This window comes from Typopeltis vanoorti, chromosome 2 (assembly GCF_054136105.1).
Source record: "Typopeltis vanoorti isolate ZY-2024b chromosome 2, IOZ_Tvanoo_1.0, whole genome shotgun sequence".
Taxonomy (NCBI): Eukaryota; Metazoa; Arthropoda; class Arachnida; order Uropygi; family Thelyphonidae; genus Typopeltis; species Typopeltis vanoorti.
This window is the reverse complement of record NC_143550.1, coordinates 14997773-15024695: the sequence shown is the minus strand read 5'-3', so window position 1 is coordinate 15024695 and position 26923 is coordinate 14997773. Positions and strand designations below refer to the sequence as shown.

At 36.1% G+C, this 26923-nt stretch overlaps 1 protein-coding gene across 1 annotated transcript in view; it reads right to left on the bottom strand.

Moving 5' to 3' along the window:
• Window positions 1-26923, bottom strand: part of UQCR-C1 (Ubiquinol-cytochrome c reductase core protein 1) — a 258580-nt gene that overhangs the window by 172097 nt on the left and 59560 nt on the right. Inside the window, exons 4-5 of the mRNA XM_090403677.1 lie at window positions 24600-24798; window positions 14359-14438 (exon numbers count right to left, since the gene is read on the bottom strand). Coding sequence (XP_090259803.1) covers window positions 14359-14438; window positions 24600-24798 — 279 coding nt within the window. The remainder of the gene's footprint in view (window positions 1-14358; window positions 14439-24599; window positions 24799-26923) is intronic.

The following is a 26923-nucleotide window of genomic DNA, read 5'->3' as shown; positions in this document are numbered from 1 at the left end:
AGATAACTGCTCTCTCTCCAGTTTTCTACTGGCTTGTAAGTTTTCATGGACAGTATTCAAAATTTCTTACTTCATTTTACCATTTTGACAAAAGAAACAAGCCAATAATATTGTTGTATCTGTACTTCTAATCCTGGACTATTTCTTTGCAATCTACAATCAGTTGTTCATCTGTTGAAATTATTCTAAGTTTTAGAAATACTTTGCAATATTTTCACAATATAAAAATTGCTTACATGCATGCCACAAAAAAGACAGTTCAGTAGTGTTAGTTTTTATTTTCGGGTGGAAAAAAATCCAGATATTACTACTTTTACTGCTGCTTGAAATGAGAAATAAAGACAGATCCTGATATGTAAATCTGTACTTAAACAAGAAATTCCCGAGATTCATGTTTAAGTGACCATACCACCTGAGATTCATACGCAATATTTATGGACAGTGCTTATGTGCAAGTAAGCACTTTGCCCTACATGCTATGTCGCATGTGCATCTCTTCCCATGTGTTGTCTTGCTGTGAACATACCCGTGTAGTTTTTTTATATTTTGTGCTTACTGATTTGTATTCCCTGAGGATGCCAATAGAAACAGATTGGCGAAACATGTAGAAGGATAAAAATAAAGCTACTTGATAAAGATTTTATAAAAAAGTGTAATAGTCTTATGAATAATTATCAAGAAAAAATTCAACACCTGTGTAGTGTTTGGGATTATTTTCATGTTTTTGGTGTTTTTTCTAAATATTATTCACAGTGACTGGTGGTAACATGCCCTTGAATCAAAACATAAACTACCTCACAAACATATAACAATTAATCTAGAGATGAAATTATGGGTGATAAAGAATTATGAAGGTGAATGAAGCTTATCAGGTATAGTATGCTAACTCAGTTGTGTGGTATTGACAGTAAATGCCATAGTAGAGGATGCCTCATGTATAAAAGAACATGTTAAAGAAACAACCATTAAAACAATAATAATAATAATAACAAAAAAAAATGTGAAGGCTCACTAATGGAGATGAAAAAATTGCTTATGATAAGGATAGAAAACCAGATCCAGAGATGTGTTCCTTTGAGATTTATGACAATACAGGCTAAGGAAAGAAGTTTATTTGAGAACCCTAAGGGCAAAATCCTGAAGAAAAACACCATCGTTCGCTGCAAGCAATGGTTGGTTTGCACATTTTAAAAATTGTGCTGGCTTTCATAATGTGCATATATCTGGCGAGGCTGCTAGTGGTGATAGTGAAGCAGCCAAATTTTTTTGGAGTAGCTACAATCCATAATCAACAAAGTTCATATACCCTCAAGCCTGTTTTTTCAAAAAATGCCATCTAGCACCTTTATTTTTATAGAGGAATAATCTATGCAAGGACACAAAGCATCAAAAAAACAGGGTAACACTTTCGCTTTGTGGAAATGTATCTGGAACATGCAAGTTGAAACCACTACTTGTTCATTACTCTTAAAACCAATGAGCATTAAAAAGTATCAAAGTAACACTTCTGGTCCATTATTGATTCAACCAGAAATCATGGATGACTAACATTATTTGAAGACTGGTTTATCAATTGCTTTTTTACTCTCATCCATCCTACTTGTTTGGATGATTTCCACCACAATGAAAAAGTTTTATACCTTCCACCCAACATTACATCATTAATACAGCTTTTGAATCAGGGTGTTATATTGAACTTCAAGGTGTACTATGTATAGAGAACATTTACTCAAGCAATTGAAGCACTGGATACAAATCCTGAAATAACACATAGGGAATTCTGGAAATCTTACAATATTTATCATTCAATAAGGAATATTGCAGAAACTTGGGATGATGTTACTCCAACATGTTTGAAACAAGGTTGGGAAAAATATCTACAATTTGTTCCTGACAACCGAAGTTTTATAAAGGATGATTTGAGGAAGTCAGCAAAAAATTGTGAAACTTATAAAACAGTTTGAAATAGAAGTCGATGAAAATGATGTGGAAGAACTTATAGAATCGCATGATGAACAATCATAATGCTGAACTCCTTGAACTGGAAACTGCTAAAGTTGCAAATGAAGAAAGACGTGAAACCTCGGAACCAAAAAAAGGTTCATTGCAACAGAGATGGCTGAAGCATTTTGAGAATTGACTTCCTCTTTCACTCGGTTTGAGTTAAAGAGGAACACGTCCCATTTTCTTAATGTGCAAAGAATGGCTGAAGATATACCTTTGCCTGCTTATGAGGAAAAAAAGAAAGCAAAAGTTCAAATATTTCTTGACAGATTTTTATGATAACTAGCAAACAACCAACATGCAACAATATGTACCATTTTTATGAAATGTAATCTCAGTACTAGTGGAGCGTTTTGGACTATTTTTTAGTTGATTATTCTTGGTTTTCTATCCATAAAATGAGTTTGGATTATTGAAAGCCACGAGTTAAAAGATAATGTGCAGTGAAAATTTCCTGTTAATATTGTGTTGCCATCACTGAAGTGTAGTCAAATTGTGAAATATATTTGGTCTGTTCAGCATTTAAAAATTGTCCAGATAGATATGGTGTAAAATGTATACAATTTTTATGTATTTAATACAGGATGTTTATCATTTTTTTTACTATTTAATATTTTTGCATTACGTGCTTATTTTTTGAATATGTGTTTGACATGCAGTGATCTTGGTGCCTCGAGGCAATTTTAAGTTGAACACCCCTTACTTTTTTTTTTAAAATGTAGTTAAAATTTAAAGGTTAAAACTCAAAACACATATTTTAATGTAATGTAATATATATATATATATATATATATATCAACAACACAGCAAAAATTGCAAAACATACAAAAATGCATACGGACTAGAATTACAGATACATAAGATGCCAGATTACTGGCTATGAGCTATAACTAGAGATGTATAAATGAGAAAAATTGCACAATGACAAGAATCATTTAATTTTTAATGAAAAAAAATGCATGAAAAAATAAAAGATTTTAAAGTTTACTTTTCTTGATTTTATGGAAGCAAATTCAACCAATCACTTGTTTCAAGTAGATATCACTATCGATTGCGATCATTGACAGTCCAACCAGTCTTCCTGTGAAATACTAGATCTTAGATATGTTTTAATTAGTTTCACTCTTGAAAATTATCATTCTCCATTTGCTGCTGAAACTGGAAGTATTCAGAAATATTTGAACAGAAATTGCTAAATTAATAAAAAAAGCTTTCTAAATCATTTGTGTATATATATTGCAATATTTTCAGTGGGTCTAAGCTGTCACTATCCTGTATGACGTTTTTGATTTGTATTTCATTATATAATTCAGTGACACAAATATCCTTTTCTTCACCATCAGTCAGTGCAGCATGTAAATCGTCAGTGTTTTCTTAAAGTGTCCTCATCTATATTAGAAATTTCCTTGAAACTGGATAAAAACTGAAATATGTTAAAGTTTAATTGTCTAGAAATCAAACCTTTCAGCCATAGAATTAATAATAGTATTCACAATTATATTGCTGATCAACTGATGCTTCATATGAACGTTCATAACAGAACAATCTTTTCTTACACCTGCATGATGTACTGCTTTTAAATTGGAGAAATTTCTAAATCTAATGCCAATTCAAGTATAGCATTAAAATTTTCATCCAATCTAAATTCTTCAGTAAAGTTGATTACATTATTTATTACAGATTCACTTAAATTTGTATTTGGATGGATTTTGAAGTATTTTACTCACTACACTGATCTGCACAAAATTTTATACCAGATAAGTGAACACAAAAATCCATAATCTTTAATTTTCAAATCTAATGTTTTTGTTTCATATTTTGTATAATTGTCAATATGAAAATTATCATAAATTTCCACAAAAGAATAAAAAAATTTTCAATATTATATCTCAGCAAACAGAGTGTCAATACTCGCTTCCCATCTAGTATCGGATCAAGTTTTAAGTGCACTTTTGGTGTCCTTTTTCAGTACATCCCGTCATTTAGTCAGAGTACTAAAGAAATTATAGATTTCTTGTATAGAACTAAAAAAAATTCAGTTTCAGTATTAACTTTAGGTGCATCAGTAATCACCAATTTTAATACATGTGCTGCTGCTGCACAGGACAAAGAGTATTCAATAGTTAATATTCGATATGTGTCTCTGAACATGCTGTTTTCCTCACATGTTCTCCCCATTATCGTATCCTTGTCCCCGCAAATTTTAATATCTGAATTTAATCTTTTAATTTATCTAAGAGGTACATGGATGAATCTTTTCCTTTTGAATCAAAAACTTCTAGGAATCCCAAAAAATTTTCTTCCAGTAATTATATTTCTTTCATTTTTATGGACAAACCTGGCATTAAATGTCATTTGTTCATTATGACATGTCAGGAGTGCAGTCTAGTTTATAGAAAAATATTTGGTATTAGTTATCGTTTTCCAAGGTGATGCAATATTTAAGTGAAGAAACTATGCAAGTAGCTCTTATTTCGTCCTGGCATTAAAAAATTATACAATAAAAGAAGCAGAAAAAAATTTCTATATATTTAATCTATACAATATAACTAAGATTCCAGTTACCCAGCATAGAGCAAGGGATGCAGTTGTGAATGCGAGTTAATCTGATTAAGTGTTCTTGTCTGCATGAAGATTATCGCACCTTGTAACAGATGTGACGGCAGACTTGCACTTATGTTCTTTCAACAGATAGAATGCATTGTATCCAGATTTTGCTAGGCATATATACGTCCCAGCTGGCAGGAAGGTTAATCAGTTTTTCTCTTTCTTCCCAACCCTCTATCACTATGCTTGATATTCCCAACCTCTCTTTATGTAACTCCCACCTACAAAAGGATGTAAACTTATTACCACTGCCAGGCTATGGGGGTTTAATTATTTCTTTATATTTCATTTTATTATTTCTATATTTTTTACTTATTGTTCTACATAATCTGAAAAACCTTCTTATACAGAACTATTTCAGACAGAGTGGGAAAATCTCACCATTACATTATATTATTACATTACATTAGCCAGGCACTATCGGCCTGGGGGGAACTTTTAGCCTCAAGCACCACATGTAGCAACTGGGCACAGTCCTCTGCGACTGTCCACCACGTTCTGGTCTCCAGCCTGACAGCCTGCAGGTCTTCCTTCTCCTGATCCATCCATCTCCTTCTCGGCCTCCATGGTGGCCTCCGGGTCGGATCGCCCACATTTGTCTCACAGTCCTTCCAGGGCCCATACGGTACAGATTCCCCAGCTACTGAAGACACTGGGCTCGCAGCTCCATCAAGAAGTCTGCCGAGTTGTATAAAGCGTGTATGGCAGCATTGGACTGCCTCCTCCAGACTCCGTCTGCCATGACCCCTCCATAGATACGTCGTAGCATCTTGTTCTCGAATACTCTCAGGTGATCGGCTTGTCTCGCCGTGAGAGTCCACGCTTTTAGCACCATAGAGGAGAACAGGCCTGATCAAAGTCTTGTATAGTCCCACCTTTGTAGTCCAAGACAGCAAGCGCGAGGAGAAAAGGGGACGCACCTGATAATAGGCCACATTCGCAGCATGTACCCAACTCTGGACATCAGCCTCAACTTTGTTGCCTTCAGTCAAGAAAGAACCCAAGTACCTAAATACCTTCACTTTCTCAAACTGTGCAGCTCCCTCTGGATCTTGAGCAGCATGGCGACTCATAAAAAGGTATTTTGTCTTCTTGGCTTTTATCTTCAGGCCAACTTCTTCTGCAGCTTCCTCAATGGCAGTAACCAATGCCACTACGTTGTCCCGTTGATGTGCCATGACATTCAGGTCATCCGCGTAGCCAAGAATCCTAACTTGCACCCCCCCCATGTCGACTCCACCTGCCACTTGCTGTGTGTTTCTAATTACTTTTTCCAACACTAGATTGAAGAGAATCGGAGAAAGCCCTTCACACTGGTCTGACAGGTCACCTTCTGCTTTCACTCTTGCTCTCAAACTAGCTACGCACACCTGCACCATTTTTCGGAGTTTTCGAGGAATTCCCAGCTCTTCTAACACCTACCATATTTTTGGGCATATTATTGAATCATAGGCTTTAGAAAAGTCTATGAAAATATTATGAACTTCCTGGTTATATTCCCAGCACTTTATCAAAAACTTGGCGAAGCATGAAGAGTTGGTCTATTGTAGAATGGTTCCTCCTGAAGTCCATCTGGTAGTCACTAAGGCACTCTTCTGCATATGGTGTGAGGCGCATTAACATGATGTTAGACAGCACCTTGTAGCCAATCAACAGCGATGAGATGCCCCTATAGTTGCCACATTGAGCCTTATCTCCTTTCTTATATACTAGGGTGATCAGCGACTCCTTCCACTCATCCGGCAGCCGTTCTTCTCGCCAGATCATCAAGATGAGTCGGTGCAGCTGCTCCAGCAGGATGTCCCCACCATTCTTCAGGAGCTCCGAGTATGCAGTCATCTCTTGGAGCCATATTATTTTTCAGCATGCAGATAGCACGAGTAATCTCATTAAATGTCGGCTATTCAATAAATGGTTCAGAAGTTTGATAAGGAGTATAATCCTCCAATATTGACATTCAGCAAGTTTGTGAAATATCTACGCCACTGAGCGAGAGCATTATTGAGTTTGTTAATAGATTTCCACTCTCATCTCTTATGGTTGCTGCTTGTGTCTGGGCACCTCGCATGGCTTTGATCATCCAGCACATCTCCTGTTCATTATTCGTCACTCTATTTCTCTCTATACTAGCCACTTTCTCATTAAGATACTTCTGCTTCTCCCTGCGTAGACATGTATTCACCACTCTTCTCACCCTCTCATATGCAGCTTTCTTCCTGCTATCTGCTAGGTAGTTCAATAGTGCTTCCCTTCGTTTCGCCACAGCTTCTTCACACTCTCTATTAAACCATGCTTTTCTCCTCCTTTTTCCCACAGTTCTCAAGGCAGTTAACGCGACCATAGATGAAATTCTTCTCCCACCTAAAAACGTTCATAAACACTGCCAACCAGGTTGACAATTTATTTTGCTCTTGTTGATTTGGAGGAAAAAGCCTGAAAAGATTCCCCCCCCCCCCCGCCCTGAAAAAAAAAATCAAATCGGCCTCCATTAGCTATACAGAACTTCTTTATAGATTCTGATAAGATTTTAAAATAAGATCAAAGATAAGAACCTCTGGAAGCCATGGGATGAAGACAATTAAGTGGTTTCACTTAAAAGAAGAGAGTGTGAGGAATCGTTTTAGGGAGAGGGTGTTAGAGAGGATTTCGGATGTACTGGAAAGTGTACAAGATTGGTAGAAACATAATTCAAAAGTAATCCTGAGCTGTGCAATCGAGGTGCTTGGTGAGACATCTGGAAAGATTAGAGAGCAGAAGGAGGGTTGGTGGTGGAATAACAATGTACAAGTGGCAGTGACAGCTAAGAGGAAGGCAAAGCAGAAGTGGGATGAGTCAAGAGTGGAAGAGGACAGAGAGGTGTACAGAGAGAGAGAAAGCAAGAAGTCAAGGGAGTTGTGGCACAGGCAAAGGCCATGGCATATCAAGATTTGCATGATCAATTAGAAACAAAGGAAGGACAGAGAAAAATTTACCAACTAGCGAAATGTAGAAATAAAGCAGCAAAGGACATCTTACATGTGAGGCAGATCAAAGATGCTGAAGGAAGAGTATTACGGAGGGATGTGGACATAAGAAACAGATGGAGAATATAAGAAGCCAAAAGGCTATTTTACTGGTGACATAAATTAAGTTTAAGGGAGATGGTAAATCCCATATTATACATGGTAATCCTAGAGTTTCATGCCGAAAAAACTATCGTCGAGTCCAAGAGTTTCCCTGGTGTTGTACTACCCAAGTGATTACTTACACTTGGGCTCGCCGATAGTTTTTTCGGCATGAAACTCTAGGATTATGATGGATTTCGATCCGAGTTTCGTACCCGGCTGTGGAATAATACGGGATTTACCATCCCCCTTAAACTTAGATGGAGAATATACTTTGAGGGACTTTTGAATGAGGAAAATGCAAGGACTCACAGAGAAGATGGGCAGCCTTCTGAGAGGATGGTGCAGAACATCAGTAGATTGGAAGTGACGGAGGCTATGAAGAGGATGAAGAATGGAAAATCGGTAGGCCCTGACAGGATTCCAGTGGAGGCATGGAAGGCACTAGGGGAAGTGGGAATTGACCTGCTGTGGGACCTGTTCATGAAAGTTTGCCAACAGGAAAATATACCCGAGGAATGGGGAAGAGTACTCTTGTCCCCATCTACAAGGGTAAAGGGGATGCACAAGACTGAAAAAATTAAAGAGGAATAAAGGTGATGTCCCACACAATGAAAATCCTAAAAAAGGTTCTTGATGGAAGATTGAGGAAGGAGGTGGAGATTGCAAAGGAACAATTTGGCTTCATGCCTGGTAGATCAACAACAGATGCTATCTTTGGGTTACGGCAGATGATGGAAAAGTTTCAAGAGAAACAATGGGAGCTACATCTGGCATTTATTGATCTGGAGAAAGCATACGATAGAGTGCCAAGGCAAGAAGTCTGGAGGTGTCTGAGGGAGAAGGTTCCAGAGAAATATGTACAGTTTGGTGCTGGAGATGTACAGAAATGTGAAGACAAGTGTTCAGACCTGTCTGGGACAGACAGAAAGTTTTCAAGTAACAGTTGGCTTGCATCAAGGGTCAGCATTAAGTCAGTTTCTGTTTAACATTATGATGGAGGTGGTGACGGAGGAGGTGAGAGATGATGCGCCTTGGACAATGTTGTATGCAGATGACATCTTGCTGTGTGCAGATTCAAGAGAAGAAGTGGCAACTAAACTGGAAAGATGGAGAAAAGTACTGGAAGAGAGAGGTATGAGACTGAGCAGAAGTAAGGCAGAGTATATGTGTTGCACAATGGGCAGCGGCCAGGAGACAGATCTGGAGCTAGAAGGAAATGTCATCAGGAAGGTGAGGGACTTTAGATACTTAGGCTCAACAGTGAAAGAAGATGGAGGAGCTGAGAAGGAAGTGAGATGCAGGATACAAATGGGTTGGAGGAACTGGAGGGAGATGGCTGGAGTGTTATGTGATAAGTGGGTGCCGATCAATCTGAAAGGCAAAATCTATAGGACAGTAGTGAGGCCAGCTATGACGTATGCTATGGAAACTGTGGCCCTGAGGAAAAATAACATCAGCAGGATGGAAGTAGCAGAGATGAGGATGCTTAGGTAGATGCGCGGGTGTGACCAGAAAGGATCGTCTGAGAAATGGCCATGTGAGGGGAACAGTGAAAGTTATGAACTTAGGAGCGAAGATACAGGAGGCAAGGTTGAGATGGTTTGGTGATATGATGAGGGAGGATGAATATGTGGGAAGAAGGGTCATGCAGATGGATATGCAAGGAAGGAGGAAGCGTGGGTGGCCAAAGAAGGATGGAGGGAGCTGGTAGAAGAGGACTTGAGGATGAAGAAATTGGATGTGGTGACAGCCCAAGACAGGAGGATGTGGAAGAGACTCATCATCAAAAGTGATTCCACTTAAGTGGGAGAAGCTGCAGAAGAAGATTGAATAGCTTCTCTCTTGGCACCTTATCATATGCCTTTTCCAGATCTACAAAACTAAAATACAGATCTTTGTTATATTCCCACAATTTCTCAGCTATTTGTTGTAAAGTGAAAATCTGATCCTAACAGCCTATATTTGGCCTGAATCCAGCTTATTCGTCACCAAGCTTCCTTTCCACAATCTTCTCAACCGTTTTTCAAGTATACTCGAAAAACGGCTGAGCAAAGGTTGGTCGATTGGTAGAGCCTCTGTTACTAATGGCTCACGCAAAAAGTTAAGCAAGTTTGAGCGCGGTTAGTAGTTGGAAGAGTTTGATGTGTCTTCGGACTCCCTGGAGGTGTCACATAATCTTTTATTCACAAGGAACACTCAGTGGGGAAATACATCAGTAATTTTCACATTCAGTTTTATTTCCCTTTTTATATATTTGTACTATGATAGCTCTGGATGAATGAAAAATGTAAAGAAATTGAAATTCTACAGGAAAAGCATGATAATTTTAATCTACACAAAAAACTGAAAGAGACCTCAGGTATATTTAAGAAAAAACAATTCTATATCCTTCAAAACAAAAAGGGAAAAATAATATCCCAAAAGGATTACAAAATACAAGAATGGGTGAAATATACAGAAGAACTCTTTACTGATAGCAGACAGAACCCAGAAAATGCTTATGAACATATGGAAAGTCCATGCATTTTAAGATCAGAGGCACAATGTGCACCAAACTCACTAAAAATGGTAAAGCCTTAGGCCCGGATAGAATACCAGCAGAAATAGTAAAGTTATTAGTAGGCGACAACATTAATATATTAGTCAAGCTATTTATTAAGATCTACAATACAGACATAATCCCTCAAGAATGGTTACAGTCGACATTCATCATGCTACCTAAAAAAGCAAATGTAAAAACTTGTAATGACTATAGCATGATCAACTTAATGAGTTACGTTTTCAAAATGTTTCTGAAAATAATTCAAAAACGATACACAGAAAATGTGAAGAGACCATCAGTGATATCCAATTCGGCTTTAGATTTGGGAACAAGAGAGAGAGAGGCTCTTTTCTTTTCTCAGATCTTATTCCAAAAATGTATTGACCAAAACAAGGAAATATTCATTTGCTTCATCGACTTCGAGAAAAGCACATTTGACAAAGTCCAACAAGCTAAAATGATTGCACTATTAAAAAGAACTGGATTAGACGCTAATGGCATCAGGATCATCGAAAACTTATATTGGAACCAAAAGGCATCTGTTCAAGTCTATGACATTATTACAGACTAAATTAACATCAAACGAGGAGTAATGCAAGGATGTGTGCTGTCACCCCTTCTTTTTAATATATACTCAGAAGCCATATTTCAAAAAAGTCTTGAAAGGAAGAAAGGAAGGGATTAATGTAAATGGAGAAATCATCAGTAACATCTGATATGCTGATGACACAGCTCTCCCGGCTGATAATATTCAGGATCTTCAAAATCGTCTGGAACTAGTGAATGAAGAGAATGAAAAAATGGGATTAAAAATAAATATCACCAAAACTAAATTCATGGTCATAAGCAAGAAACCAATTCTTAATTCAGCACTTTCTTTAAATGCAAAACAAATAGAAAGAGTGGCAAAGTTTAAATATCTTGGATGCTGGTTATATGAAGATTGCAATCCAGAAATGGAAATAAAAGTTAGAATTGAAATGGCAAGAAAAAATTTTCTCTTGATGAAATCAACAGTGTAACCACAGTTTAAATTTAGAGCTTAGAATACGCATGGTTAAATGCTATGTATCGTCTGTACTGCTGTACGGTGCAGAAACTTGGACCTTGAAGATAACATCAATAAAAAGACTTGAAGCCTTTGAGATGTGTTACAGATGAATGTTAAAAATCCCATGAACAGCAAAAACGTCCAATCAGGAAGTACTGGAACAAATGGGAAAATCACGTGAACTTTTAGATACCATCAGTGGTGAGCTATGGAAATTTTAACAAAGGGCTCGCATCGTCGAGCAGAGAAAAAAAAAAAGGGGGGGGGGGGGCTAACTTTGCCCTTATAATACTTATATTGCACCTTTGTAGAGCTTCTAACAGAGATGATGATTCCTGTAGGATATCAATCATTAATGCTAAATCTTTTAAAAATTCCAAATTGAGAAGTCGGTTAAAAAAGACCTTATATTTATCGTTCGATGCAAATCATACAGCTGGGTAATTTCTCCACAAAGCAATGGCCAATCTTTAAAATTTCAATGCCAAGGTCTTTTGCAATCGTATTTAATTCTTGTTGATTTCTTGGTGATTGATGATAAAAAGCATATAATTATCCATAAATATTTCAAAATGATTTATTTCTTTAAGGTTTTTTTTATCAAATCATCTAATGCTAATTGCAAATGATGAGTGCCATGCCAAATCACAACATTGGGAAATTTTTTGTAGAAGTTTGATTGCAACACCTGATTTATTTCCTAACATTACACTAGATCTATCAGAACAAAATGCAATGATATGATTTTCGATATAGTTATCAGAAAATCCATATGAATTTAAAGTAGCAATTATAGTAGCATGTATACATTCCACAGTGGTATTTTCTAGTTCTACAAGATTATTAAACAAGAATAAGAGGCTCACAATTTGAGAAAAATTTAACGAGCGGCTCACGCGAGCCTCCACGAATCCCTTTTAGCTCACCACTGGATACCATAAAAAGAAGGAAAACTGCATATATTGGTACCTACTTCGTAATGAAAAATATAAGATCCCTCAATTGATTATAAAAGGGAAGATAAATGGAAGAAGAGGACAAGGAAGAACAATCTTGGTTGGCAGACATCAGACAGGCATGAACTCTGAGAAACTGCTCAGAGTGGCTGAGAATCGCTCAAATTTGCCAACCTAAGATAGGAGATGGCACTCAAAGAAGAAGAATGAGAGCTCTATGCCAGTCATCTGGAATTCATCCCTCTGTCCAAGCCTTCTGAACTATGCAGTGCAGCTACTGAAAACTTTTATACCTCTATACTTGAGTATTTCTAGTTGAATATCATCTGCTTTTTTACATTTCAGGCTTTTGATGGATTCTTCTACTTCAAGTATGGATAGGTATTCCTGATTACATGCCTGTTGAGTGTTTTTATTTATTTATTTATTTTAATCACTGTGATATCACTGCTTGTTTCATTTAGTAGTTTTCTGAAATAATTACTCCATACATCAAGGATATCCTTTTCTCCAGTTTTCATGTCACCTTTATCATCTCTAATTCCTTTTAGGACTTTCTTCCATTTCTGAGCTTTTTCAACAGCCTCCAGAATATTTGTCACTTTCCTGATATTTATTTTCTTATTTATTTCCTTCACTGCCTCTTTAACTTCATGTGTCCACCAAGGAGTTCTGATTTTTTTATGCTTGCAGAGAATCTCACCACATGCTTCTCTGGCTGAATCAAGCAGTGTTTTCTTCAGGGCTTGCAACTGAATCTCCAAGGTTTGGTTCCTGGTCTCAAACTCTTTCATTTTTTCTTGAAAAATATTTGTGTATTTTAGTCTACAGTTCACATCTGAGAGCTGCTCAACTTTTATTCTCTTTAAAATTTTCTTACATGTTCTTCTTTTCAATATGAAATTCAATTTTATCCTGCTAAAGACTAAATGGTGATCACTTCCAATTTCAAATCCTCTGTACACTCTGGTGTCCTGCACCAGTGGGAAAACATCACTATCAACAATAATATAGTCAATGGGACTTTTTTTATTCCTTGCCTCTTCTCTCCATGTCAATTTGTGCAGATTTTTATGTTGGAACATGGTGTTAGTGATAACCAGTCCATGTCCTGAGCAGAAATCGAACAGGTATTTGCCATTATTACCAGCTTTGCTCTTTTCTCCAAATTTTCCCAAAATATTTTTATTTTTGACAATCATTTCCTACTCTGCTATTTAGATCCACAAGAAGGACCAACTTTTCCTTTTTCATTGTGTCAATTGCATTCTCTAAAGTTTCAAAAACTTCCTCCACTTCTACCTTAGTAGAACATTCTGTGGGACCACAGGCACAAATAAGTGTCACTGTTGATTCCCATTCTGATATTTGCCCACACCACTCTACTTGAGACTGATTGCCATTCAAGAAGATTAACCTCTTATTTAGTGTTGAATACTATGGCTACTTCTTTTTTTCCTTGATTGCCATTGCCTGAATATAACAATTTCAGTTTTTGTCGTTTTTGGTTCAATCACCTCTATAATGTCAATTTGGTACTTATCCAATTCCTCAGCTAGATCTATTTCTTTACCATTCAGGCCTTGAACTCTGGTGATGTTGATTTGGGGTGTGTTTTAGGATTTGTTCCAGTAGCTGACTTTTCGTTGCTTGCCCAGCTTCCCTGGCAAAAACAATGGCGGCGTTGCTTAACTGGGCAATGCCCTAACTGGTATGAAATTCTGTCATGTTGTACCATGATTTAATATTTTAGTTTAATCCAATAAGGATATAATTTGTTTGGTTAAATCCCAAATTGCCAGCCCATCCTCATTCGTTCAGTATCCAGGTAGATACCTAACAGGGTGCATCACAAGAAGGTGAGTACTGGACATTAGGACAGAAGCCCTAGTCGGTTCTCTGCATTCCCTTAAAGGCTATGTGAAAGTCTCCTCTCAGTTATACAGCTTTGACCCTTAAGCACCCCCCATGTAAAATGCTACTGAAAACAAAATCAAAAATGGAAATCCATGCCAGAATCAAATCATGACCTCATCAGAGGGAAGCACAATACAACATACAGAAAATTTTACAAAACATAACAATACTTACCACCAGCACCAGCAAGCACAATTCTAGGTCCTTTATAATGATTTGTAATATATTCAACAAGATCCTGACGGCTAATACTACTGTAAAGCAATAACAAAAGGGTGAATTTTACATACTTTCTTTTCATTAAATGATGTTTACAAATATTTTCATAAAATAGTCTCAAACTTGAACAAATCTTTCTTATTTGAAAAAAAAATGATATGCAAAAAACATGAGCAAGAAATGTACTGGCTCTATTCTAATGTTATATATTAGTAAATTACAAAGTAGAAGCAAAAAATCAAACAATTATTTAAAAAATGCATGATTAAGCTTACATTATTACTAGCTTCTTATTAACAACTTTCTTTCAAATCAATTGGTAATTTGTAAGAAAATCAACAATGAGAGATTTAATTTCAGTTTTCTAAGGCACTATTAACAATATTACTTCCTCTGAGTCTGTTTCCTAACATCCAATTCCCTAACATTTCTAAATAACCTTAGATTAGCTATGCTAACACACATTCTGGAATAATGACAATATTAAGTTGCAATTTCTCTCTCTCTCTTATTTTATTTTTTAATATATGGTTTCCCCAAGAAAAGTTATTAATAAATCTATAGTTCATTTGTACTATGGGTGGGCCAAGGATTTTTATTCCCATTTTTATCAATTTTATGTATTTTTTTCTATTTTTTATTCCTTTTTACATAGTCCAGAGACCCTGCTTTAGAGACCAAACATGGAATTTTTTCAAGCCACTTCAGGCCACCAATAAGCAGGGAAGTGGTCTCGCACCAGGTGACCAAATTCATCTCCCACCTAAAGACAATCACAAACATCCAAGCCCATAGCAGAATTCGAATCCGTAATATTAGTTAAGAGTGAGTTATGCTAACCACTCAGCTAACCAGGCTGGAAATTTTCTAGTATAGTAGAAGGTGCTTCTTGTGATCACTTTGGGACAGTCACTTTTCAATACAAATAACTGGCTGATAACATTAAGCAAAGGATATATAAAAAAAAATTTCATTTTTCATTTATTTCAATTTATTGTGATAAACAACTTTTAAATAAGCAACAACATAAAATTTGTTTTAACTACCTTGCCATTAAAGATCAAATACGCACCCTCAAAAGCTTTGTATCCATCATAAATTTCAATGTAATATCAATGGTATTACAATTTTAATATGCACTTCGCATCCATGGAAATGTGGACATATATATACGTTCTGGCCAGTAGCATGGTTAAAAACTTATCTAGTGTTGTCTGTTGTGTGTTTGAATATAGTAGTTCATGAATAAACTGCTCAGATCTAGGTAGTAGCCCTTCCCTTAATGCATAGCAGTATACATGTCCGCAAGGAGATGTGCTTTGCATAATGGGAGATACTGAGACAAGAAGTGATGAGAACTTGGTCCACCTTTGCTACAGGTTGCACCACCTTACTTCAGTCCTGAAGATATTTTCAGGTGCAAACTTTTTGCTTACACTTGGATAAAGAATTAAACTAAATTTATTATAGTCTAACCAAGTGCAAAATAAACTTCCAACATCTTTCTCTAAATCCAGAGTAATTGAATAATAAAGTGGTACACCGGTTGGCAACTCGTACAGGTAAATATGACCTTTCCATTGCTTCTGCCTAAGTATCACCACTCTGGGTCTGCCTCCCACTGACGAGACCTCAATAAAGGTCGAAATTGGTATGGGTAATGGCTCTTCCGTTAATGCATAGCAGTATACATGTCTGCAAGGAGATGTGCTTTGCATTATGGGAGATACTGAGACAAAGAGTGATGAGAGCTTGGTCCACCTTTGCTACAGGTTGCACCACCTTACCTCAGTCCTGAAGATATTTTCAGGTGCAAACTTTGTTTGCTTACACTTGGATAAACGATTAAACTAAATTTATCACAATCCAACTATATTTCTATCCACCTGCACTTGCCTGGAAAATTTTAAGATCTACAGAAGATTAAGATTATAAGAAGATAATCCACCTGCATTTTCCTGGAAGATATAAGATTAAAAGAAGATTAACACAAAAGTCAAATTTCAACAAATGTTCTTTGTCAAATTTTCTCCTGAAGGCTAAATATTCGAGGATTTTGATAACAATAACTGGAACTTCGATTATAACAGATACATTTTTAAGTAATTTTAAATGGTGCATTACAAGACCGACTGATTTTGATAACAATAGCAGACTGATAATATTATCTGCAATCACAATAAACAGATTCTATATATCATTTCTAATATGATTCTGCCATCTCTGCACTTCTCAAATTTTTCTGAATGCTCATATCTGTAATCTAGTGTTTAATCAATCATTTTATTTCTGAAGCAATTCTCAGATCCATAAGTTAAAACTGGCTTGAACCCTATCTTCTATACTGTTACTTTAGTATTGTGGCAAATTTCTCACTTAAATGACAAATTTATTCAACTGGTTCCAAAGCATGGCTCTGCTTACTGTATAGTTTATTTCTAAATTTAAAACTGCTTTCACTTAAAATTGTGTGTGCCTACATAGTTGAAATGTTTTACTTGTTCCACATTTTTTTAAATGAGACTGCAGTTGTTAATGTTTTCAATGTTCATTCCTGTTTTCATAGATTTTATCTTTTTATTGCTATTTTCATGCCAAATTTATTACAACTATTCAAGTGACTGGGAATACTGAAGTAAAGTACTTTATTTAAGTGTATAATATCATCTGCATAAAGAAGAAAGTCAAAGTGGATATATCTAATTTTTGATATCAGGTTTAATGCCATTTTCCTTCATGTGATCCATATATCTCAGACCACTATGAAATTTAGAGTTTATTCTTGCTCTCTTCACCAAGTAAATTTGACTAAGTGCTCATTAAAATAGAACTTGGCATTATACAGCCTCTCCAGTTTGCAGAAGATATCCAACAGACTTCTTTACAAAACAAAGCACATGAAATGTGGGAGAAAACACTGTGGTTCTGTAAGAGAGAACTGAAATTTTTTAAATTTGCAATGGTAAAATGAGTGGTATCCCTTGAACACTTCCTGATTTGGCAAAAGTTTTAAGAAAAAAGAATATGCATAACATTTAAAATAGGGTTATAAACAAATATATATATAGGTACTTCTGATGATTTATTCATTAGAAAGTTCAATGAGAAAATTAAAGATTTTGAAATGCAAGATTTAATGATATGGTCAGCTTTTCAACAGTCACTGGTGGATGTAGTTGAAAAGCACATGAAAGCTGAAAATATTCTCTGATGAAGCTGAAAACTTTCAGATGAGAACTGATTAAGCTCCCGAAGGACAACATCACAAAGTCACTCATCAATAACAAAGTGTATCTTGTAGAAACATGGAGGAATGATACAATATCCTCGCTGTCTTGCTTTGGAAAACTTATTGCTACAAGTCTATAGCACCTGAAGACATCAATGCTGAAACCAAAAATCAAATTCTTAGCACAAACAGGAGACATTTAAATGTCAGTACATTTGTTATCAGTAATCATTTGATTTTTAAACATTTTTTTTTGTCTAAATAATATATATTTTATTTAATAATTAAAAAAATTCCAAAATGTTGAAGTTTTACTAGCATATTATACCTAATCTGGCCATAAATACTGTTACAACTTGAACAGCGCATTAACCTTTAATCTATCAGTAAATCGTTTACAGCTTTCAGCACAGACAAACCGTATGCATGAAGTGCAATCAAAAAGAACTGGACTAGGCTAATAAAATCTTGACAACTTACCCAATTTAAATTTGGACTCAACCTTCTTCAAAGTAGTCCTCTTCTGAGTTCAAGTGATCCTACCACTTTCCTCATGCTACCAATGCTTCCTGGAAGTCTTTTTGTTGAAGAGCATCAAGCACCGCTTGTGATTCATCTTGGATCTCCTTAGTATAAAACTGCTGCCCCTTCAGATTCAATTTCATTTTTGGAAACAAAAAGAAGTCACAAGGGACTAAATCTGGTGTAAGGAGGAATGTGGGACGACCACCATGCTGTTAGCTGTCAAAAACTCTCGCATTGTTGAGGTGCTGTGGGAGGAAATGTTGTCTTGGTGGAGGAGCCAGTTGCAGCTTCACCACAGTTCCAATCTTTTGCGATGAATGTGTTCAATCAACTGCCTTAAAATATTGCAATAGAATTCTGCATTGACCATCTGAGAAAAATTCTCAGCATATAATCCTCTTAATGTTGAAAAAGACAATCAACATGCTCTTTGCTGCACTCCTGACTTCCCTTGCTTCTTTGGTCTTGGGGAATGTTGACTCTTCCACTGTGATGATCGCTGTTGTGTCTCCAGTTCACAGCTGTAAACCAAGTCTCATCCCCTGTGATGACCCTTGAGATGAAGGTTAGATCATCAATGGACTTTTCATGAAGATCTTGACAGATATTCACATGGTGCTCCTTCTGGTCAGAAGTCAAGAGACGGAACAAATGTGGCAGTGATGTGATGCATGTTCAAATCTCTTGTAATGATCACTCCACATGAAATCTCAACTCTTTCAACTTCCTGGATGATGGATGTGTTGATCTGCACAAATGATCTGTCGAATTTTTTTGACATTTTCGTAGTTGTGCTGGTGGATGGTCATCCCAGCTTCTCGTCATCCTCCAAGGTGGTTCTGCCCTTCTGAAAATGCAAGTGCCACTCAAAACACTGAGTTCGGCTAATGGCTTCATTTTCATATGCCTCACAAAATAATTCAAAGGTTTCTGTGGCAGATTTCCCCAGTTTTACACAGAATTTTACATTTGCCATTTGTTCTGATTTTCTATGCATGGCAAAATCGCAGAAGAGCACAAACATGTGATAAGAATAACGTGCGTTACATGCGTCGTTCTGGTGCACATAGCTTAACATCACATGGCAGGCTGACTTGTGTTTTTTAGCATGCTGAAACTAACAGGTGGCTGTATCCCAACCTTATGAAGTGCTATTACAGCTATACAGTTCTCATAATTTCCCCACTGTATGTTAACCAGTACAGCTAGAAAATTCTCTCTCTACTGATAAATACACAAAATAAACACACAAAACAAAAAATACTCGTGCAATTCTGTGAGCAGCATGGAGGTGTGCAAAAGTTGTAATGGTATTTATAAAGATATCTAAATATACGCATTTTTTTACGCAACCGAGCATACAGTGAGATGCCACCAATGATTAAAAAAGGTTTCCATTACTACTGGAAACCTTTTTTATAGAATATATAGAATAGTATTCATGGTCTATATATAGGTCTATGAATACTATTCTATATAGGTCTATATAGAATAATATTCATGTAGCACAGCAGCAGTTTGTAGCTTATTCTGGATAATTCAAATGAAAATAGAAATTAATACATTTTTCTTAGCATTATAAAATTGCCTACACATAGAAACCTGGCCTGTATATCCAGGTAGAAGTAACGTTTGCATCCATAGTACTATGCTGCCGGAAGAAAGCTGTTCCGAGTTTGAATCGAGCAGCCAAATAGAGTAGCTTTTTTCTAACTCTTTCTTCAACTGTATCCTAAGTTAATTGAACCTTGGCATGAGAAAGTGAGTTTTTTCCCCTCCCGGAAACTTAGGTTTTTCATCCTGTAAATCTCAAGAAAATTGATCTTAGAATCAACATTATTTCAGCATTAAAGTTAGGGACCATGAGATGGTGGTACTTGTTTGCCTCTTCACCAGATTCCATTTAAAACTGATGGTAGTCTTGGGCCAGCTTTTCTCTGACTGGCTACGACTGGAGAAAATTGCTCCTCTCAGTCTCCAAAAGCTAGATTTTAGCCTAGATAGGGCTAAAATGGCATTGCCTACTCCCTATAGGGAATAAAAAGGCATTGGCAGATTTATTTAATTTATATTCATAAACACCTAAATCAGAATAATTACAGATATTTTTAAACCACCTAAAAAAAATGTATTCATCTGTCATGGAATTATCATGGAAACACAAAAAACAAATCACACAAGGATATTTAACTGGTTTATATTCTGGTGGATTTAAAACCAGTAACTTCATTGGGCACATCTACTTGTTACAATACACAAGACAATGAACACAAGAACAAATTCAAATTGTAATGGGTAAAGAAAGACCATGTCCTAATTTGGTGCACTCTACTGGTACACCAAAGAATTTTTTTAGTTGATGGGTTAATACTGATGTTAAGACAGTCTCCCATATTGTTTTCAGATTAATATAGCCATATTTTTTGAGATTTATGAAAGTAGATCATATCCAGTGTCAGCACTAAAATTAGTCTCTCTTCAACATGTGATGATTTCAGTAAAGTACACTGGTTTTTTTCCATTAATCCTGCATGATAAGATGTCCAAGGCATGGTCTGCCAATTCTGACTTGCTATAATGATGGTAGCGAATGAATCATTCGCATCCACCTAATGAAATGCTAACAGATCTTCCTGTCTATCCACCGTAAGCCATGTTACTCTCAGAGAGCACTTCACACGTTTTGTCCTTAGGTGAGCAGATAAGGAATACTAATGTGAAGTGTGAATTTCTTTAATACTTTAGCAGCTATCTTTTCAGATGTATCCTGGTTATATGGGATAGGAATAGTAGTACTTTGCTCTTGTATGTTTGCTGTTTTAAGGATACTTGTGACATAAGACTGAATGATATATGCACATAAACACAAGAAAGATATTTAATTAACCAAATATTTCGGTCTGGAAATCGTTCTAATTCTAACTAATTGTTCTACTTTTGATTATCTACAGAAAGAACTTTCTACTACCCTACAACACATGAAACTCAATCGCTTTTCTGAAAAAAGTACTTAACGTGTTCTCAATTCTTATAATCCTCAACAAAACAACAAAGTTTCAATACGTTGAGTCCTATTCCTTATATCTCCGGTATTTCAGAACCTATCGCAAGAATTTAAAAAAAATATGATTTAATAGCTACGTATTCACCTATTAACAAATTGTCTTCTCATTTTCCTTCTCCAAAAGACAAACGCTCAACTTTATCTCTTCCTGGAGTTTATCAAATTCCTTGCAACTGTGATCTCTCCTATTTTGGACAGACTGGATGTTCTCTTGAAAAAAAGAATCCAAGACCATTAATCCTCCATTCTTCACAACAAACCTGAAAAGTCTGGATTGGCTCAACATGGGATTGAAACTGACCACAGCATCTCTTGGTCCAGGATTCGCCTCTTACATAGATCCCATTATAGGTTCGAACGTTTGTTCAAGGAAAGCATGGAGGCCTTCGTCCCAACCTGAATCGTAATGACTGTATATCTGTATCAAAAATCTGGGAAAGTCTAATCAAGATTATTCATTAATCCCCCCCCCCAATCATGTCTCTACTTCAAAATATTCCATTTCATACTTAATAATATAACATCATGTGGCGTGTTCTATTTTTAACAATCTATTGTTAGTATTCTAGCTTGAATTTTTTTTAAACTGTTCTTGTAATACCACTGAGGATGGTCTGCTATTTCCAGACCGAAATATTTGGTTAATTAAATATCTTTCTTGTGTTTACGTGCATATATCATTCAGTCCTTATAGTTTGGGGAAGGGAAGAGAGAAGGTGTGTGTGTATGTGTGTGTGTGTGTGTGGGGGGTCATAGGAGCAGTAGCAACTGTCCAAAATGTGGCAAATGTAGTTGGGTTCTAATGGCAAGGGGTATATTATTAGAATAAATAGCCTTACATCTACGACTTAGTCCTTTGAAAATTCCATACTGTTGGACCTAGGTTATTGAATTGTGTAGGTATCATCCAGTGTGAGTTAGCTTTCTATAAAATGAAAAAGAGTGAACAATCCAAGAAAGAAAAAAAGTGACTGGTGTGTCAAGTAACGTTTCTCATACTTTAACGACTTAAAATATGAGAAACATATTTTAAGTCGTTAGGTGAGATAAAAGAATTCCAAGCGTCTTATTCATTGTGCCAAATGTCTCATCTGAGTAGTACAACAGATTTAAGGTTCCTTGAAAACAGTTGTGTTTAGTACTTGTTTTCAAAATACTACAGTTTCAAAAATTGGCCAAAGGAGGGAGGCAGGGGACCCATTGTAGCCTCATTAATTTGTGTGTAGATTTTTCTTCTTGCCAAGTAAAATAATTGTATATACAGTAAATATGAATAATTAAAAATATGGCAAGAAGTTTGACTTCATTAAATCAAGAATGACTGCTGGTGATACATTATTATACAAGGCTGTGATTTTTTTTTTTTTTTTTTTTAAATAAAAGTAGAGGAGTTATTAGTGAGAGGAGCAAGTAACTTAGCTAACTGCAGAAAGTGGGAATATCTACATTATCAATTATAGGGCATGGAGAGAGAATTAGATTTTAAGGTCCCCATATTTAAGGGGGATATGGATTTGTTAATAATTATTCTGGGCAAAGAAGCAACTTTTTTTCTTTTAACAATTTAATTTTTCTTTTGAAACATAGTAGGATATCAATCTATAAATTGTTATGTAGAACTGTCACCTAGAAGATCCTATTGTTTTTTTCCTTGCACTGTATTCCTCTTGATTCATAATGACAGTTGTAATACACTCATCAGCTTTTGTTATGATTTGTTTTATTCTTATATATCTTCTTTTAAGGTATATATATATTTTTTTTCAAGGCATGTATATTGCTTTTTGGTGGTTTAGATTTGGAGATGATTCTGGTTATAAGCAAACAGTCACTATTGCAACAGAGTGTAGATCCCACTTTCTCTATCAATATAATTACTAGTGTCGGTACTTGTTTTGGTAACAGCAAAGTTATAACCTCAACTGAAAGTACTAGTAGCATCTTCTGTGAACTCCTTACGATGATAAATTAAGAACAGAATGTGATTTATAAAAAATAAAAAAAAAACATCCTTATTTAGTAATGTCAAACTTTCCTCTGATATTTTGGAATCATTCAAATTTACTCTATGTGCAGGTTACTTTATTTAGCAAGGAAAAATCTACAAATTAATGGTACAGCAATGAGTTCTTTCTCTCCTTTGGTCAATTTTTACATATAACAATTTAAGAACAGAGTACTTAACACAGTTACTTTTTAAGCAATCTTTAGTACTTGTTGTGCTACACAGATGATGTACTTGCCATTTGGCCCAATGAGCAAGACTGTTTCAGGATTCCTTTGCAAGTCATCCAACAGCCTTCAGTTAGAAAAAAGAACTAAATAACTGTCTACCTTTTCTTGACAAACTAGTCGCATGTTTCATGGATGGTTCACTATCTTTTAAATTTATAGAAAATTGACACACATTGAAAGATACTGACATAATCACATTATCCAGTCCAGTGTGGAATCCTCAAAAACTAAATGATAGATGAAAGGCTATTTGTTCTAATAATGTGGCCTTCAACCCATTTTTAGACAACTGCTACTACTCCAACAACTCAGATAAAATACTATGTTCCCCCGCCCCCATACACACAGGAATAAAGTACCATTATTTCTATCCCAAGTATCTAGGGTACATCTTTTCAGATGTACCCCAGATACATCTGAAAAGATAGCTAAAGTAATAAAGATATATAACCTTCATGCCATGTTTCTCACACTTCACCTCAAACCATATTCACTTGCCTAAGTACAAGCTCCATCCTCTATCACATCCTGGAATATATGAAATGCCCTGTGATTGTAGAATGGTTTACTACAGACAGACTAGAAGATCTGCTAACATCTGACTAGAAGCACTCAAAGACTACATTTGGTAACATCATTATGGCAATTCAGGACTTACAGATCAAGCATGGGACACTTCTTCACACAAGATGAGATGAAAGAAAACCAATGTACTATACAGAAGTCATTACGAATCAGAGTTGCAGTGGCTATGAATTACTCTACTAATCTTAACAAGCATGGCTATTAATATGGAGAAATTTGGAAACAGTCATCTTAAGATCAACTTCTACTCAACAACTGTAAAAACTTCTACAACATAGAATTTGACAAACTAATCAGGATTTTAAGGCTTATTTTCTGTTAGAATTTGAATTGTTTCCTTTACTCATTGTCATGTGTAATGTTTTGTGTTGTAATGCCACTGCAAAAATTAATAATGTCCAACACCCAACTCTATGCACAAGGCTTCTAAACAACTGTAGATAAATTGAGACACCACAAAACTTTTAATCAGAAATAATAAACAAGCCAAATACATGTATGTGTATATACAAGCACTTAAAAAAAAGGATATGTGAGTTTACACACACTTATACATACTTGATATTTTTTGTTGGTCCAAGAATAGTTCTGCCCAAGGCAGTACTCTGATAAGCTGTTGAATGCAAATGGTCAAAGACTACTTCTTGTAGATTGGTTTCCACTTCTTGCATTTCACGGAGAATTACCCCTCGTTCTCGTTCTATCTCACTCTCTCCAAATTTGCTATTCAGTATAATATCTGCTAAAATTTCTATGGCTATAAAATGAAACAAAAATAATATATTACTCCATAATAAAGCGTAACATCGTTTATCTACAGGGTGATTAAAATTAAAGTATCCCTGTGTTAAGGCCTTGTGAAGCATTTCGCTGCTGTGAAACTTTGCAGGAATACATTATATGTCATGAGGAAGCAATATCTGGTAGTTAAAAAATTCACCACAAGGGGCATTGTAAACACCAAATGGATAGAATTTGCATATCATACAACTCAGCAGGTGCCAGGAGGGTTTAAAAAGATGGACGCAGGATTTTTCTCTTCATTATGTTTGCTAATACCATTCACAGTGATGGCACGTAACCTTGCCCCAACATGCTTTGCTCATGAAGCTGTACTACCTAAATAATTGCTATGCTGTTGCTACACTCATGAATTTCATCATCTGAACGAACGTCAATGGATTCCACTATCTCTTTGTGCTCTGCAATGAATGATTAGACGTTTTGAAGAAACAGGATCATTCGGCATTAGGCTTGGCAGAAATTGCAAACCAATCAAGTTCACAACAAGTGAATGAAGTTGCTACTGCTGTTGTGGAGCAGGCCATGAATAACAGCATTGGTTGCTGCATGCTGTATTAATAATAATATTACTATTAATGCTAATAGTAGTACTTTGCTCTTGTATGTTTGGGGAAGGGAAGAGAGATGTGCGTGTGTGTGTGGGGTCATGGGAGCAGTAGCAACTGTCCAAAATGTGGCAAAAGTAGTTGGGTTCTAATGGCATTCTAGTTGATCCATACATGGATATACTTTACACAACTGTCTGGAAAAGTCTATGGAAGATTTTACATTTCTACCCACTCAAGATAACTCTGACACAGGAGTTCTACCTGCAGGACTTTGAAAGTTGGCTGACATCTGCTATAACATTTCTTGCTTGTGGAGTGAAGTTGAATGCTGGATGTCCGCGGATGATTTTGTGGAGACATGAGGCTTACTTTTACCTGAAAAGAGTTGTGAATATCCACATTTGCAGGGTATTGTGTAGCCAAATTCCTGTGCATTCACCCAAAGTTATTTCTGGTGTAGGTTTACAACTTCCTTTATCATTGGACCATTCTTTGAGGACATTCACCATTTGGGTCCTGTTACCTGCTCAGTTCCTACTGAGAGGTATCACGATATGATAAACAATTTTATTGTGCAACCGTTATAGCAGTGGCTGTGCATAAATTCAGTCATTTCATGCAGGATGGAGCTCCTCCACACATCAGTTGATCCATACAGAGGTCCTTTGAGAATATATCACAAAAGTCAGGGTGATCAGTTGTGTGTTTCCCACTGCAAGGCTGCCTTGTTCATCTGATCTGACCCCCTATGACTTCCGAATCTGGGAATTTCTTAAGGGGTTTATCGAGATTATCCTGATAACTTGCCAGCACTGAAAGACAGCATAACACAGCACATGTTCTGCTGTTTGAGCACTGTGCAAAGGATACAGTTTGTGGCATACCAGGAAGAGCAGCACATTGAACAGTACAGACCATGAATGCATAAGGGAAATGAAAAAAGTGTCATTTATGCTTGTGTCACTTTTCTCCTTCTTATACACAAAAAAAATACTACATCTACATTTGGTAAATCACACAGCACCCACTGGTGGTAAATCTCCCCCGCCCTCAGATAATTGCTTCTGCCTGATGAACAATGTTTTCCTACAAAGTTTCATGGCATTTGGATCACTGGGTGGTGCTCTGCAAAGCCTTAAACAAGTATACTTTAATTTTGAACACAGTGTACATCTCAGCTTTTATTATATGCTTATCACAATTTTAATATTTCAATTTAAACAAACTGATTAGTTTGTAATATCTACTCCCTCCTGAAGAATATGTACACTCCCACTCTTTCAGCTACTGCCACATATCTGTTCCAGGCTATTACTAAAGCAGGTAGACAGGTATAGAAGTGCAGCATATCACTTCAACATGACATCAATCCAAAAGTGCAACTTAACTGATTAAGAACAGTAAAAAAATCTTACTGTAAAGTACGTTGCTTATAGGTTCACAAATTTTCAAAAGCAACGTCTGCATAAACTGGTGTGTTCAAGTCCAATAATGGTGCCTAAAGTGATACTGTTGTTCTTGAATGCGTAC